General features: G+C 45.2%; 1 protein-coding gene across 1 annotated transcript in view; it reads left to right on the top strand.

Moving 5' to 3' along the window:
* The window catches only part of LOC147607170 (putative clathrin assembly protein At2g01600), a 37,313-nt gene extending 19,748 nt beyond the window's left edge, over positions 1-17,565 (top strand). The window contains exons 6-15 of the mRNA XM_086791415.1: positions 4,359-4,451; positions 4,581-4,631; positions 4,740-4,805; positions 4,894-4,959; positions 5,132-5,212; positions 5,416-5,496; positions 5,632-5,808; positions 5,939-6,014; positions 6,110-6,228; positions 16,629-17,565. Of these exons, the coding sequence (XP_086647541.1) occupies positions 4,359-4,451; positions 4,581-4,631; positions 4,740-4,805; positions 4,894-4,959; positions 5,132-5,212; positions 5,416-5,496; positions 5,632-5,808; positions 5,939-6,014; positions 6,110-6,228; positions 16,629-17,009 (1,191 nt within the window). The 3' untranslated portion in view covers positions 17,010-17,565. The remainder of the gene's footprint in view (positions 1-4,358; positions 4,452-4,580; positions 4,632-4,739; positions 4,806-4,893; positions 4,960-5,131; positions 5,213-5,415; positions 5,497-5,631; positions 5,809-5,938; positions 6,015-6,109; positions 6,229-16,628) is intronic.
* Positions 17,566-18,118: the final 553 nt, after the last annotated feature.

Here is an 18,118-nt window from a genome sequence, read left to right as displayed (position 1 = left end):
CACATGCATACTTGCTTTCCAATGATTCTCCCAAGGCTTGTTGGAGAACCTACTTAAAACACCAATTATCAAAACTGATGTCTGGTCTAGTATTACACAAGAAGATAACACTACCAACCAATTTCCTATATAAGGTCTCATCCACAAGGTTTGAGGTGTCTTCGACAGACAGTTTTAGGTCAATCTCCATTGGTTGGGTACAATTGCCTTGCATTTGGTCATGCCAAATGCCTTGAGTATCTCATGTGTATATTTTGCTAAGAGATGAAAATGTTTTCAGGCTTCTGCTTGATCTCAATTCCCAAACAAAAATGCATGAGCCTTATATGTGTCATCTCAAACTCTGCACTAAGCATGTGTTGTGTTTCTAAGATCTTTTTCTAGTGTAGAGAACAATGACCATATAGTTCCCCTGCTTACAAAAGACATACAAATTTGCATCTGAAAGGCTACGTAAGAGGCCAATACCCACAAAGTAAGCATCAATCCTTTGGTACCATGCACATGGTGGAGACTGTTTCAGCTCGTAGAGTGCCTTCTGTATCGGGAACCACGAACCTAGGTGTGTGTTCCACATATACCTCGAGGAGAACCATGAACCTAGGTGGCTATTCCACATATACCTTCTCCTCGAGGTTCTCGTTGAGGAAAGCTGATTTTACATCCATTTGGAGAACATGCCATGCCCCTTGCACTGCCAATGCAAGAACGGTGCGGATTGTGGTTAACTTGGCTATAGGAGAAAAAGTTTCCTAAAAGTCCTTCAACTTGTGCAAAACCTTTGGCGATCAGCCATGCCTAGTACTTTTCCGAAGTACCCTTAGATTTGTATTTTGCTTTGTAAATCCACTTAGTGCAAATTATGATTATATTATGATAATACTTCCACCATGTACAATGCTCTTATAGGCACCAAGTGTTGACACCACTAAGGACACTCAACCAGACTCGAGACTAACTCCGAAATACCCAACAAACCCTCCTTCGGCATGATGGTGGAGTTGCATGCATAACCTTCAATGGTCCCCTATTGCAACACAAGCAAAGACCATACATGGACCCCACAATTGGCTCAATGGCTCAGAGGCTAAAAGTGTGGCTCAAAGATTCATAAAGCATGGCCCAATGCAAAGGACTCAGAGGTCAAGTCCTACCCGGTGGACAAAGATCACTTACATAGACATACCAAAACAACCCCCCCCTCGCCTAAAGCAGGGGTAAAAGGGAATAATGGAGAGGAGTCTTTTATAGAAAACAAGGCTTTACAAAGTCTAGGAGGATCCAAAAATATGTAACTAAGATTTTGGGAGACTACTCAGGCAGAGAACCCCACACATATGTTAAACTACCATGTGGTTCAAACTTCAGCCTACTAGCTCTGATACCATGTTGGAATCAAGGTATCCCAAGAGGATGAAAGATATCCATGATAGGCGTGTAGGAGTAGAGTGCGATGATATGGAAGCTCAAGCTTGCCATGATAGGTGTGTAGGAGTAGAGTGCAAGTAGAGAGATGATATGGAAGCTCAAGCCATGACAATGGTGCACAAGGGGAGAAAGAAAGAAAGTTATATATACATCTTACAAAAGGCCCAATGGGCCTATGAGACAAAAGATGATTACAAGTATCCACGGAATATCATCGTCATGGAAAACTAAAATAAAACTAAAACTGAAACTGGAAACCTAGGAATTGAAGTTGCATCCTAGGTAAATGCACATAACAAATGGGGAAGCATGCTATAGAGTATACAAGAATGATCGTAATGCACTCTATCCCAAATCTATGGAGGGGAGGGGTCCATGGAGGGGATCCATCATCGAGTAGGAGAGGATAGCCGCAAGATCTGAAATAGTGAAGAGAGACCGAGAAGAAGATGTCTCCATCGTGTGTCCCAAAAGTAGCCATGTCGATAGCAAAGTCGGTGTAGAACTAGATCCTCCAAATATAAGAAAAGAAACGTCTTTGGTCTTCTGCATGGTCCCATGAATAAAGTTTCCAAGGAAATGATTGAATAAGCCTCCAATCATTCTTAGAAAACTTCAGTCCGAAGCTTTGACCCGATGAAGAATAACCATCAATCTCCTATGTAGGAGACTATCTTGACATCCATGTCATAGTTGAAAGCTCTTGCAATTTCTCCATGAAAACACATTGAAATGGGTTGCAAATGAGTTACGTACAATGTCAAAACATCTCCTCATCATGAGTCTCTATCACAATAGCCATTGGAGTCCATTAAGATAGTGAAAAGACTCCCAAAATTGCTTTTGAAGAATCTGTCCAAAAAATTACAAAATGTATATCTCGCAATATTAGAGGCAAAAAGTCCATGGAAATCATGTCACATGGTCAAGAAACATCCTCCATAGATAGACGACTCAACAATGATTCTATTGATTGATGTTATGAAAGCTTCAAAGAGTACAATGCTTTTATAGGCTTATAGCCTTATCTTTTGACTTATCGCACACACTGGGGCAATGGCACATGGCTAGACCTATACCATCAGTACTTATCACATTCACACATAATATCTAGCTATAAGTGGCTGTTCACTCTTATAAACACACTAACACATACTAAGAGTTGGTTCACTCACACGAAGCTCCGAATACCCAACAAACCCCCCCTTTGGAGTGAAGGTGGTGAGACCCGCAAAGGAAGTAGCTCCGTCACATGTTGCAAGAGTGCGATTTAGCCATGCGCACCTCCCATGCCATGCTAATCCTCCAATCAGCAAGTGACCGAAGCAACAAGGCCATCTCTTGGTCACCCCCCTACCTGCTAACATGGATAAAGGATAACATGGAGCCTTTTATAAGTGAAGGCACACAAAACACACAAACATTTACAAATCTTTTATGGGGGACAACCGAGGCAGAGAACCTCGCCCAAAGTGACTCATACAAATGATGAAGGGGAGAAGAGGCTTAGAAAGCCCAATCGTCCTCAACCTCGATGTTGTGCTTGTTCCTGCTCTTTCTTCTCAAACAGTCCACTTGTTTGTGTCCAAGCCACTTATAGAATCTGCATCGAATCTTCTTCTTGTCTTCCGATTCTTATTTGTGTTGATGAAGGCTTGATCAATACCAATGCTGGTTCGCTCCTCTTTGTTCCTCGTCTTTTTCAATTAAATGTGATACCAAATCATCAAAAGTAGCAATAGCAAGATGTAAATAAAACCTCTAGAGTTTGTTGGAATCGAGTGATCTCCTGGATGTTCTTGGGTTTGGATCTTTGGATCCTAGATCTACATCACCACCGCATGAGAAGAAGTTGCACCTTGGTTTGCCAAGTTGGAAACCCGGTACCAGAAAACTTTTCAATGGATGGTGCAGATATCATGATGAGAAAGAAGGTTTACCCCTTGAATAAATAGTATCTTTATGCAAACATGGCAGTGGGTACTTCATGCTGAGATTTCATGTTAATCACAACATGCAGCCCAGAGAAGGTGGCAGTAGGGCGAAGGCCAGGCGTAGGAGGGGCCTGCTGAGGAGAGGCAGACTGAGATTTGGTGCAGGAGGGACTGTTGAACAGCAATTTCAGAACTGGACGGAGGCGGGCGGAGCAGGCCAGGGAAGCGATGGTGGTGCTCCCTGCAGTATCAGGCGGTGAGAATGGGTGGCGCCGCCAACAAGCTGGGCGGTGGTGGTGTACCTCCAATAGCACCGCCCGAAAATGGGCAGCGGTGGCGATGGCAGCAGCAGCAGCAGCTAGGCAGAGATGAACAACAGCAGTGAGATAAACCTAGCTCCGATACCATGAAGGTATTAGGGTTAGTGAGCTGCACATATGGCGCTAGCCATCTTGTGGACATAAAGTTGTATGGAGAGCAATCATTAAACTAGTAAAGAGCTGATTGATCCTTCAATTGACCCTTTGCTTTGCACTCCACGGGCTGCCCTGTATTTCCTTGCACATCCGGATTACATTCACATGGAGCTTTTCTTCACGTGCCTTGAGTATATCTGGGCCTTTGACAAATACATGGTCCTTGCTTCCTGCACATCTTCCTTCAGGGGCATAAGTGGTTTTGCTGTTGGGACATCCCATATAGTGGCCTATTTTCCTGCCGTCTTCATTTTCTTGCCATCTTCCGAAGATTGAGCTTCCTTTGTTTTCTTTTTCACCCTTGTGCTGTAGCCTGTAACCAGATTTGTCATTATTCTTGTGCAGGCTAGAATCGATCCTGGATTGAAGCATATGAACACTCCTCACAGTTTTTCCATGAGAAATGAATGAGCCTATCATGAAATTTTGGACCCCTTTTTTGAAGATCATAGTTCTGAGCTTGCAAATGAGTAGTTTTATTGATAAATTACAATGACTGTAACAATACCTGGTCCTCCAGGGTCACAGCAAAACAAGGGATCTTGAGACGGATGACCTTTTGGAGCAGCTACCAGCCTTACAACAGCTTTTGTACCGTCTGATAGGATGCCAGGTATGGAGGTGACAAGAACATCCACTTTTTCAATTTGATAATAACAGTAAGTTTTAGGAAAGAGGGAAAATGATGGCTCTGACAATAGCCATTGGTGTACTACTTGGCTGTTGCATTTTTTGTTTCTAGCCTGAAGGAGCAGCAATGACCAGTTACATGATTCAATATGCACTTGCTTTGGTATGCACCAGTCTTATCTATTTTATATTTTATAAACAAGTACAAATTCATATCTAAGTTGAATGTCCTTGAGTTCATTTAAACACCCACTACATGGTCTTTAAGCAGGTATTGAAGGAGAGCTTTAAGTTGTATTGTGCAATCAATGATGGGATTATTAACTTACTAGACAAGGTACAGGCTTGCTGTGTTCCATTTATTGATTTATGTCTCTATATTAGCATGTACAGGTACTAAGAGCTGACCATTGGGTTATATGCAGTTCTTTGAAATGCAGCGGCATGATGCAATGAAAGCACTGGATATTTATAAGAGGGCAGCACAGCAGGTTTTATTCATAAACAATTCAAACTGTTACCAGCTTGTCTTGTTTACGATTTCCTTTCTACTTGTTGAAACTGTTTTGTATGTTGTGTGATGCACAGGTTATTTTCCACATGAACTGCACAGTAGCTTTTTAGGGATAAAAACAAATAAGCTGATGCTATGTGATTTGACAGGCAGATAAGTTGTCTGAGTTTTATGGAGTTTGTAAGAATTTGGAGCTGGCACGCAACTTCCAGTTTCCCTCGCTTGCACAGGTCCTATAACAGTGCGGGCCTATTTTTTACAAAGTGCACTTATTATTATTTGTCTTTCCTGCATAAATCAGTATAAAAAGCTTGCACACTTGGGCTCAACCCTGTGATATGAAATGAAATGTGCATTTGTAGTTTTCCCGCCCAACTTGCTTTGGAAGATATTTGCATTGAATTGTCAACTGTAATGTTGCTTGTTCTGACAGCCACCTCAATCGTTTCTAGCAACCATGGAGGATTATGTGAAGGATGCCCCTCGCCTCATGATGGTGCCAAGGGAATTTGGGGTAAATAGTAGTCCAGGGCTGCTTTTCAACTTTGCTTGTAAATCAGAGTGTTAAAAATCCGTCCACATAGTTTTTCCTAGTGTCTGGGGTATCTGGTGGTTATAGATTAACAATATCAGCTTTTGTTTCATTCAGGATTATAATGACGAGGTTCCAACGACTAGATTGCGCATCACTTACTATGAGAAAGGAGAAGAACCAGAACCAGAGCCTTTACCTGCATCCGAAGATTTGGCTGTATCTAGTGATGCATTGCCACCAGCACCATCACCAAAAGAGAGTGGATTGACTTTTGACAATAGTGATCTTTTGGCAAGTACATTCTTATCAGTAACCTTTGGATTATTGAGCCAAATTTGCTCTTCCTTTATATAAGAGGAGCTCTCGAGAGACTTATATTACAGCATCATGAAGATCATGTTTGTGTTCTCATGGCTTTCAGGGCCTAGGTGAATTTCATCCTGATGCTTCTGCCCTGGAAGAGAGCAACGCTTTGGCTCTTGCTATTGTTCCATCAGGTTAAAGCATGTTCACACAAACACACAAACTCTTCCCCGAGATTTTCTAGAATCTTTCTGAAATTAGGAAGAGCTGTGTTGCACTGTTTCAACAGGACCTACCTCAAATGGGAGTGCGGCTTATGATCCAAGTGCACCTGGAAGCACAGGATGGGAGTTAGCATTAGTAACAAATCCGAGCAGCAATGACAGTGCACTGAATAACAGCAAACTGGTAAGAAGAAAAATTAAAAGCTATATTAGTCTAGTTCTTCAACAGTCTCTCTTTGAAGGAAAAAAGAATAAGGAGACTTAAGGTGTTTTTAATTGAGGAGCATCTTCTGTAGCATCAAAATATTCTCTTCCAGAGTAAAAATGTGAGCGAAAAAACTTCCCTTAAACACTATGTTGCGTAGAAATTGTGTTAATTGCATGTATCCTTACAATAAGCTCTCTTGCAGTATTGTTTTATTGTACAATGCCATTATTAACTCGGAGTCACTAGAAATGAAGAAGATTATAGACAACATACAAAATGTCCTTAAAAAACAAAAATAGAAACAACTCAAACGATCCCTCTCCGTCCCCATTGTGGGCCTCTCTTCCCTCCTCAGTCCCGTTGTCCCCCTTCTGAACACATTCAAGCCAAAGGTTGGTTCTCCTGCTGCCATGACGGGTCTGCAACTACCACTAGGGGCGAGGGGTTGGTATGCCATTTGCGGCCATGCAAGCCGAGCACATGGATACACTAAAGAGAAACCCTTTAGGTCCTCCTTAGTGGCATCGTGAGTGATTTTGAGGTTAACCTCATGACCTATTGCGAAGACTGCTGGTGGAAGGTTGTTTCACGGGCGGAGGACCCCTGGTGCCATGGGGAAAAAAGACTGCAATCCACAGAAGTTGAAGACAAGGATCAATTAGAGTCAACCACTCTCTAGGGTTGATTTGGGGGATGATGTCTTAGCTGCCTTCTAATGGCGCAACACATTGGCACTGGCGCTTTTCTGTAAGTCAAGAGAAGAAAAGGCTTGATCCAAAGACAATGAGGCAAGATGTGTCTCCTTTCCTTTAAGTGCAGCCCTAGAGATGGAGTGGGATTCGGAGTCGGTGGCTGCCATCAGGGGCAGGTAGTAGAGCTCTCACATCATCTTCACGATCTATGCATCACCGATGTGCTCACCCACCTCTGGCCATTGGCTAGGATGGAGCTTGGAGGCCCAGGAGTCAAGCCATAGAGACCAAGACGGGGAGGTGGTGGCCTCTTGTCTAGAGGTTTTACTCTTTGTGTTCCTTTATATTTCAGTCGCAGTACCCCTCCCCCCTTCTTACAGATACCTCCATTGTGATCGATGGAGTTCGGAGTATGCCTACTCTCGCGCTTAGACAGAGTGGCGACACATGGAGGGTAGGATCTACGCCCACTTGGCGCGTCTTCGCCCTAGGTTATTTCCCATCTAAACCCACGCCCAAGACTCTTCGAGTGGAGGGTAGTTCCGATAGTTCCGCCTCTCATAGAGATTGATATGCAGATAGCCTCATGGAACATTTGGGGTTTAGGGGGGGCCTCAGTGCTTTCAGAGGCAAGGCGTCCTCAGAGGAGAGCTTTACAAAGCTACAGTTGGGAGACCCATGACATTCTTTTCCTCCTGGAGCACCACCTTTCCGAGGGGCATACCCGCAAGAGTCACACTTTTTGGTCTCCCTCTTTCAGCCCCTCAAGGACGCAGGGAGGAGTTTGTATTTCTGTCAGTGGGAAGCTCTTGCCGGTAGTGAGACAGGCTCATGCGTCATTATCTCTAGGCGAGCATTGTGGGTTACCACTATGATTGGAGAGGATTGCATGGGTTTCCTCAATGTTTCTGCCCCGAAAGTTGTAGTAGGTAGAGCCATCTTTTGGACCATAGTTCGTTAGGCCCTTCCTCAGGCTGACTTTTGGTGCATGGGTGGAGACTTTAACATGATTGAGGTAGCAAAGGACAGACTTAGAGGAGGCCCGACACCAATCTAGGGTGTCCCATTATCCCCACAGGTGATGGACGCGCGCGAGAGGGTCTAGCGGCACACGAGAGAGGTGGTTCCCCTGCTCTTTGGTCCTTCTTATTGACTCCCTTCATTGCAAAGGAGCTGGCGGAGGCATTGACGGCTCTTCCTAGGGGCAAATGCTTGTGGGCGGGCAGGCTTCCAGTTTCTTTCTCTCTTCGCTACTAGGACCTCATGGAAGGCGGCCTTTGAGTTGCCTTCAATGAGATTATAATCACAAGTGCCCTGCCAGAGAGGCTTTCAGAGGGTTTGATACACTTGATTCCTAAGGAGGGTGGTGACTGATTGGAGATCCGACAGCGGAGACCCATCACCCTTCTAGTCTACAAGATCTTGGCCATGGCCATTTGCAGGAGACGTCGGTCCTTCCTCCCTAACTTGATCCATGATACTCAGACAGGTTTTATTAAGGATCGGAGCATTTTGGACAACATCTTCACCTTTTGGGAGGTGACAACTTCGGCCACGATGCAACCGCAAGACCTCATTGTGCTACTCTTAGATTTTGAGAAAGCTAATGATGTCATGGCCCTGTGAAAATGGAACAGCACAAGTGTGGGCATGGTGGTTGTTGAGTCAAAATATTGAATGATTCACATGGGGGGTGCCCGGACAGAGTTAATGATGTGTGGACATCCCTAGGTGTGAAGGGGGGAACTAGAACATTAGAATTTTAATGTTTTATTAAAGTTGCCCCTAGGCCTTAGTGGCCCCTAGGGAACTTTAATAATTTTTAAAGTTGGGGCCCTAGGATTATTATGGGGAGGGGGCAACTCCACTTTTGGAGTGCATGCCTCTCTTTCCTCTCTCTCTCTAGCTTTTGGAGAAACGTGAAGCCTACGTGCTGTTGGGAAGCGTGGAAAGCAAGAGGAGAAGGAGTCGACTGAAAGGAGGTGTGCTGCTGTTGTTTTCTCTGTGCAAACCAGCCGTACAGCTCTGTGTGGACAGGCTGCTGCAGGTACATGCTCTGGTACAGGCTGCGCACAGGCGCAGAACTGCTGCTGCAGGCTTTGTTCCAGGTACAGCTGTACGGACAGGGCAGAAGCACTCTGACAGGCCGTACAGCAGGTACAGTCACCTGTACGACTGCTGACAGGTGGCCGTACAGCAAGTACAGAACTGTGCCTTCAGGCACAGTCGTGTACAGATACTGGCTGCAGGCGGCGTATGCAAGGACAGCTTCTGGCACGTGTTCCGAGGCAATACAGACTGGTACAGTGCTGTTTTTCAGGACTGTACAGACAGGTACAGCACTGAGGTGGATACAAGGAGGAGGGTACAGACAAGTACATACACACGTGTGAAGCAGGGTTGTGGAAACAAGTGCCTGCAAGTACAGATTGGTACCGTTACTTCCTCCACTGCAGATCCACGGGCTGATTTTGGTAAGCTCCGCATCTGTTCATCTATCTCTCTTTCTACTGCTTTATGTGTGTTGCAGATTTGAGCTGTCTGGCCCCTTGTGAGAGGAGGGGTATGGCAGATTGACAAGGGTGGAGACAGAGGTTGAATAGTACATGTATGTATGAGCTGAGATGTTGAATCATGTGCTTGAGTTATGCCAGATGTATGCTCATGGCTGCCCTGCTTAGTGGTCTTGGCTGATTAGAGGGAGGCACAATGTGTTGCTTTGAGACATAGATCTGTGTGCGTGGATCCTCTGTGCTAAGAGGTATTGTGGGCCGTCAGATTGGACATACAGGTGTAATCTCTTAGCTGATTTTGGTTGTACTCAGCCTTTCATACTTTTGGAATTGAATAAAGAAATACCACAAGGGGCGCCAAGCTTTGGGGCCAACAGGTGTCGCTTTGTTTTCAGATTTGGGCACTCTAGCCCCAATCTTTTCTGTTTTCATATCTAGACTACAAGTGGACAGGTGACTGCTAGTCTACCGCACTCTGGTTTCTATCAGAGGCCGGTTTCAAATGATATGGCTGATTGGAGCTTTCTGGAGGGCACAATGAGCTGGATGGGGTTCCCCATGGAGTGGATCCATGGTGTTTCAGAACTTTACTTAGCCTCTCATAGTCAGTTCTCATTCAGGGAACTTGTGGCGATAGATTTCCCCTTTCCGGCTCGGTTTGGCAGGGTTGTCCTCTGACACCTTACCTTTTCCTATTTGTTGCCAAGGCCATGAGCAGTTTTCTCTCAGCTCAGGAGACAGGGCTCCAGGGATTACGTCTTCCCCTCTGTACTCAGGAGGAGCTGCTGGACTCCGAGTTTGCAGATGACATAGCAGCTTACCTATCAGGAGATGTGGAGAATCGCCATAGATTCGTTGAGTCGATCGAGATCTTTTGTTGCGCATCACGGGCGCAGATCAACTGGCACAAGTCGTGTGGTTTTCGGGTAGGCTCTGCACCCGCTCCGACTTGGCGCCCAATTGAGACTTTCTAGTGGATCCCAAGGGGCACTCCAGTTCGCTATCTTGGATGTTAGGTGGGCATCGATATCTCTCCGGAGTAGGAGCGCGCCCCTCTTCTTCTAAGCATTCGGAAGCAGCTTTTGTACTGGAGTTCTGCGAGGCTCTCCCTAGTTGGTAGAGTGGTGGTGGCGAACCAGGTCCTTGCCACCATGTGGTACATTACTTCTTGTTGTGCCTTCTCCTGATGAGCATGTATTGGTTAGGTACAGCGGTTGATCCAGAACTTCTTGTGGGCCTGCCAAGGCCAAGGTGGCATGGAGAGTGCCTAGGCATCATTGACCCTGCCATTCAGAGCTGCGCCCTATTGGGCAAGCTGATTGTTAGAGGACTCCTTCCCGGTGGTGAGCCTTGGAAGGACTTCCTCTTGGCCTGGATTTCAGCCTGCACCCCGAGTCTAGGAGGCCCTTGGCCACAGAGTACCAGATGGATCTTCACTCAAATGTGGGCCCGCGGACTTAGCCCAGCTTTTGAGGACAGATTTGCAGCCAATCTACTCCGAGCTTGGGAACACCTCAAGCTGGCCCTTGGGCAACTAGCTCCGGTAGCCTCGGAGGAGCATCTTGAGCAGCCATTGATCTGGAACCCCTGATCCTTTTGAGGACATATTTGCAGCCAGTTTACTCCGAGCTTGGGATCCGAGCTTGGGATCACCTTAGGCCGGCCCTTAGGTAGCTAGCTCCGGTAGCCTCAAAGGAGCATCTTCGGCGGCCATATGTTGGGGGCCGAGCCTCATGGCGCGTTGAGCATAGGACCTGCCAGGTCCCTTGGAGATTGGCTTGCACATAGATAACTACCCTTGGTGGTTCAGGAGAGAGGCATGGTAGGGGTCTGGGGTAGAGACAGGCTCAGCATCGACATCAACTCTACTATTCCTCAGGAGTGGCTGACACCTATCCCAAACCCGACCTGCCCACTATGGCTAGGTGTGTTTACCAGGCATGATTTTCTATTGGCAATCCATGGAGCGGATGATGGCAATGGTTTGCTCACTTTTTCTATTGCTCTCCATGGTAGATCAAAGAGATTCGAGACCCCCTTGGAGGATTTCTATGGCTGCACCTTACATCGGGTGAGGGTGACTGGATTTCAGGCACGTGAGTGGCACATAGACCCCTGCCGACCAAGGTGGCCAGGGAGAAATTCTGGCGGCGATGGATATGGGAGAGCCGACCTCTCACACGCCTCCAGTGGGACTCGGGAGAGTGGACTTGGCATGATCGTGCATATGGGAGGAGACGTTGGATGCCCCTCTTTTTTGCATACACAGCGCGGCTAGGCCACAGGATTCAGATGCTAGAGATTGATGGCACCCGAGCAACAATATTCTATTCGCAATCACAAGGCCTGTCCTAGCGTTTCCTCTCAGATTTTTGAAAGAGGCTCTGGGACAGTTTTTGGTCTAGATCATCCTCTTTATTTGGTTGATGGCACACATGAGCTTGGCGATTGACACACGGCTGGCCATTGGAGGTTGACCAGCAGCTTGCATGAGGTGCGACCACCCTCAGGAGTCTCAACAACATTGTCTTTGGGATTGCCCGAAGGCCCAGCAGGTTTGGCATCGGATTCTCCGCATCTTCATGATGGACCTGGCCTTGATCTGGATCATTACATGGGGCATTATCGCTTGGGCCAGAGAGGCTAAAGTTGTCAGGGCTTATGAGGAGGATGGTGGGGGGCTAGACCTTCAGGTCTCTCACCTCTGCATTTCACAATACCAGTCACAGCCCCATCTATTGACCACTGGAGACCGGGCTCATGCCAGAGATGGGAGATTTGTAGTAGCATTGCAGCCTGGCACATATGGCAAGCTAGATGCAATGATGGATGTAAAAACTGGATATCATCAAATTCGTATTAAAGACGAAGATGTATGTAAGACTGCTTGTCGTACTTGTTTTGGTCATATTATGAGTACCTTGTAATGCCATTTGGGCTTACTTATGCACCAGCCACATTTATGATGTTAATGAATGATGTCTTTAGGCCATTCATGGGTAAATTTGTGGTGAATATTATTGATGACATTTTGGTTATAGTAAATCTTTACTGGAGCTCCAACCACACTTGTTTACTGTATTTGATGTGCTCAAGGAACATGTGTTGTGTGTCAATAAATAAAGGACTTTCCTATGTCAAGAGGAAGTTGAATATTTGCAACACATTATATCAACACTAGGCTTAAAGATGGATCCGAAGAAAGTAGCAGTAATCTTGGCTTGGCCTGTTCCACAAGATATAACTACGCTCAGATCTTTCTTAGGACTATTTGGTTTTTATAGAAAGTTTATTATTTTCTATTCTGAAATAGCAGCGCCATTGATTGACTTGTTGCAAGTTACCGTTGTTTATGTTTGGACCAACATTCAACAGCAAAGTTTTGATTAAAGCAAGTGGTTGGAATTGCACTTGTGTTGAAGATCGTGGATCCGTCATTACCATAGGAGTTGTGTTGAGCCAAGAAGGCCGACTAGTGGCTTTTGAGAGTAAGGAACTTATTAGTTCGCAATGCAAGTGGCCCACACATGAGCTTGAATTGTATACAGTTATACATGCACTCAAGCCTCAAGGTCTGGAGGCATTACTTGTATGGAGCTAAGTTTAAGGTATACAGGGATCATGATACAAGTTATAGCTGAAGTATTTTTGTAATGAGCTGATTTTAAGAGGTCATCAAGCAAGATGGGCCGAATTGATGCAAGAGTTTCACATGGAAATCTTGTGTCGACGAGAAAATGTTGCCGATGCATTGTCTCGCATAATGTATCAGATGAGTTTCGGTATAGTCAGAATGAGATCATTCATAGAATACGTGAAGCTCAAAAGACGGATCGGTATGTTCAATCGTAATGGAATAAGGCTAGCCAAGTAGATAAGGAATCAGCCTTGTTTGAATTATTGTCTGGTAAACGTGTTTACCATTGAGAATTCTCAAGAGGAACGGCAGAATGTGTTCCGGACTTAGATAATTTGAGGATATTGGTGACACAAGAATGTCATGATAGTCCATGTGCTGGACACCCGGAAATTAAGAAAACAATTATTGAGCTTATTAAACGTTTCTACTAGTGGCCGCAGTTAAAGAAACATATTACTCATTATGTGACACATTGTTTCTAGTGTCTGGTTGGAGTTTGTGAAAGAAAGGTGGACCAAAGCACAGGAGGCCTATTCTCGGTAGGCCAACAAGGACAGAAGGGATGTGAAATTATCGGAAGGGGATTGGGTATAATTGGGCAAACGATGTCCAAAGTTGTCGTTTCGGAGTTTAGGACCCTTCTCCATTATGAAGAAGATCAACGAAGCTTCCATGAGGTTGAAGTTACCTTCCAGCTGGACCATGTATGATGTGTTTCATGTCACTTGGTATGCCGGATCTCCTCCTACATATGTCCAAGATGAACCGGAACTTGATATTGTCCAGAATAGATCCTTTTGCACCACTTCAAGCATGGCTCTAGCGGTAAAGAGCGTCAGTTTCTCACGAAGTTTCGGGACCGAGGGACGCATGAAGCAGTTTGGCTTCACAAGAGCTTCTTTGAAGAGTATCTAGCATTTTTGACGGACTATTTGGAGGCCATGTAGCTTTTGTCAAGTTAAACAGAAGGGGATTTCACGTGCATCCTGCACTTAGATGCCACGTGGCCATATTTGTACAACAGGTGCAAGTCTTAGAGAGGTAATTGGCCCTTTGTGAGCCCTTGTACATGACAAGTTAGCCAAGGATCCACTATAGAGGGTCATGGTTAGGTGTGCATGTCCCGCACGTATGTGTTACCCTTTGGAATGATGCAAAGGTGTACCGGCAGGCATTTATTAGGCTTCCAACCGGATTCACAGGCACTGGTCCAAGTAAGGAGATAGGATTTGTAGAGTCTTTTCTCATGGACAACCATGTAAGGCTTGTCCAAAGCCCCCAAGGAGTCCATGGCTATAGGGGCTAGCCATAGGCCAAGCCTCGGCCATGAGCGAGCTGTAGGGAGCCCATAGGACCCTGTCGGCCAGCAGCAAGGGCTGCCCAATCTCACACGTGTGAAGTGATGACAGTAAATGGTGTTTTTCCCCAGTCGTGAGCAGGCTGACAGCAACACAAAAAACCAACTAAGAGATGAGGAGGCTATATAAGCAACGGTCAGTCTTTTGCATCTCTCATCTCATATTCTCTGCAAGAGCCAAGGTCCAAGGGCTGAGACAGCCAAGAGGGAGCTAATGGCAAGGTGGAAAGTGCAGATCAAGGGATCATCTTCAGGCTGAATACAATCTCAACCAAGGGAAGGTATCCAAGTCAATTCAATCCTAGTTATTTACAGCCAGCAATTTGCTTGACCAGGCTAAAAAGTACCTTGGCTACTACCCATAGCAGGCCCCCAAAAAAAAGGCACTCCTGTTCTGTGCCCTGTCTGTCAGTCTACTCATTCAATAAAGCAAATACACCATACGTGGTGGGGACCCTTCAGAGGTTGTTTGGGACCCAATCCTGTGTATTTGTCTCTCTTTCTTTTTGCACTGTTACTTTCATTACATTGTGCTATACATTGTCAAGAACAAAGGGGCTGAAAGTATTTATCAAAGTATGATCCTTCTGTGTAAGCTTTTGCATGTTACATGCTGATTCTGAAATGAGGACTGTCAGTGGCATACAAGAGGATAGTTATCACTTCTTGAGCTATTTGAGAGCTTGTGCCTCCCAATCTGTCAATGAAGCCAGCGATCTTGTCAATATATAAGCCACAGTGTGCAGGGGATAGTGGGCTGCTCTGTTTGACTCAGATAGTGCTATGGACGGCCATGTGGTTACCTAAACTAACCCAACCAATCACTGACTTATATAACGCCATCACACCCCACATCATCTACGGTAGGAACTGAAGCTCCTGGAAGCGGCCCAAAAGCGTTGCTCTCTGGACAAAGTCAAAAGCCTTTCTGAAGTCTACAAAGCACCCTCTGTCTGCATGACCTGGCCTCCTCAATGATAGCTGAGGTTGCAGGTGTGGGCCAATGTGGTATAGTTCTTCTTGAATTCTTCCTCGCTAGCGACCCTGTGTTTGTATCTCTCTACCGAGTAGCTAATCTCGGCCTCCAATACTGCACCATAGATCCTGGCCAAGATATGGCCAATCATGATGGTCCAGTAATTAATGGGTCCATGGTATCTCATGCTTTATGGATGGAGACAACATTGTTATTGGTCCAAAAGAGGATCTGAGCTAGGACAGGTGCCAAGGTGTTGCATCCATGTGCAAAATGCTCCGCTGGAGTTCCTCGTGGTCCCTGGCGCAACCATTGTGAAGCTTGGTTAGGGCTTTGGTTACATTAGCTATGGTAAAGAGGGTGGAGGAGGTGGCGCAGGAGATATGGAACATTTTTGGAGAGGGCTGATTGGGGATGTGATATAGCTAATGAGCTTAGGTCTCCCATATAAGAGGGTCTGTGATGAGTGTGGGCTGCCTCTTTTGCTTAAGGATGCACCCAGCGTCCAAGCTGTCCACACTCAAAAAAAGATGGTATAATGCCTCTTAGTGCCGAGTCAAGAATGCTTGCTTTTTCCTATTAGTAAGGCAGCAAAAAGATCTTTGCATATCACATGAAGATCCTTCCACTCTCCCTTTTCTTTGCACTCATTGTCATAGCATCTGTTTTGAGGTTGTGAATGGAGAGGGGGTTTGGTCGTGGAACTTTAGGTTTCAAAAAATTTGGCTTGTGCAAAGTCATGGATGGTGGAGGTGAGTTGTGAAGTGAGGTGGGAGAGATGGGAAGATGGATGAAAAAGATGGGCACTATAAATGGGGTGTAAAGACTGTAATGAAAATGAATGCGGGTGAATGTGGACACTGGAGATGTGGGGGGGGGGGGGGGGGGGATAGATGTCATTTGACGTCTACAAATGATCCAAAGGTGCTCGTAAGATTGCTTCATTTTTCTTAGGAACATGGCTTCATTTAAAAAGGGCGTTAAAGTTTGTGAGCAATTGATGTAGTTTCAAGTTCACGGTGGTGATACAATGCATACTGCAGTCATGGAGAGGATTTATGAAACATTTACCCCAGTTTTGTCTTTGCTTCTTGTGAATCTTTGGGGCTGTTGGCTCTACGAAGGTCGTTACTGTATCATGAAGTATGTACTAGGTTGCTGGTTCAGCTATCCTTATAATCTCCTCTCTTCCTTGCAGGGTGGAGGATTTGACCAGCTCACTCTTGATAGTTTATATGAAGATGCATTGATGAGGCGTGCTCCATATGCCTCCTCGCCAAGTAGTTTTGGAGGTGCTAATAATCCTTTTGATTCAAGTCTGAGTGTGCAGTCCGGTCTTCAGGATCCTTTCATTGCATCAAGCAGGGTTGCACCACCTCCAAATGTGCAGCTGGCAGTGATGGCACAGCAGCAGCAAATGATGTTACAACAGCAACAAAACCTACTGCAGCAACAGCAAATAATGGGGGCACAGGCTGGATCGAATCCTTTTATGAATCCTTATGTTCCTTATGGGATTGGGAGTACGCCGCAGGATCAATACCAGCACAACCCTTTTGGCAACCCAGGCTTGTTGTAGATTTAAAGCTGACACTCAGTGGGTACCCTTATATACGGAGGATAGTTTTTTGAGGATATAGACTCTCTGTTGATGTTGTCCCACCTGCATGACCTCTTTGGGAGAGCTATGATGCAGTGGTTGCTGTATAATTTATTGTTACCATAGGAGAGAAAAGTACATGGCATTGTGCTCTTGTTGGACAGCATCTTTCCATTGCCAGCAGGGGGACGGGGCTGCTGCATTGGTGAAATCTCTTTTACAGGTTTGTATCATGTTCTCACTACAATAAAACCTCTTTCATTTTTACAATTTTTGCTCAATCCCCAAATAGAGGACAACGAAAGTATTTTGGTGCATTATAGAGACATTAATTGGATAATTTCAGTGATTCTATCTTTCACCAAGCGGCATGTTTTTGCCAAGTAATATGTACTTAAAGAGAATGCTTCTTAACCCAACCAGAGGCATCATGTGAGGTGCACTGGTTTCTGGAGAAATGATTTGAATGCAGATTCATTTGCAGAGTGCCCCATTTGATATTTACCTAGACAATACCTTTCGAATCTCGACCTCTTATGTGTGGCAAGGGTACTGCTTTTGTGACTTCAACTTTTCAAGTCTTAATAGGGACTGATGCCATCACAAGTGTTGCATAAATACTTTTTTTTTGTTTGCTTTGTATGTGCTAACATATTTCATTGGTAGATGACAGCATTGGAACAAGCTAGCCAGTAAGAAGAAAAAGAAAGTTGTGATTTTATAAGTGTGCAAGTGTTCATAAATATTGAGTCATCTGGCAACCATTAAAGAGTTGAGGTCCAGCCTTAAGAGGTCAATATGTTAACATCCTGAAAGTATACAATAAGCTTGGTTCCACTTCACAAAACAGCTGTGTATTCTGGACATACATGACAGAAAATGGTAGATAACTGCAACATGTGCTATGATTTGAGTCTCTGGAACCTGGATTCAGGGTCTTAGCTGTAGCACCCAGAATATGAAGTGAGCCTGAGTTAGGCTTACACAATCTTCCTCCATCCTTGAAGCTTCCATAATCACCATTCTTAGGGGAGAGGATGTGAGTATTTCAATGCATACTTTTTCTCTTCTGCCCTTGCCCCAAAGGA

The sequence above is a fragment of the Cibotium barometz genome, chromosome 56 (assembly GCF_041138505.1).
Source record: "Cibotium barometz isolate CiBa-2024 chromosome 56, ASM4113850v1, whole genome shotgun sequence".
Lineage (NCBI taxonomy): Eukaryota > Viridiplantae > Streptophyta > Polypodiopsida > Cyatheales > Cibotiaceae > Cibotium > Cibotium barometz.
Note: the sequence above shows the minus strand (reverse complement) of the source record. Positions and strands in the feature narration are given on the sequence as shown.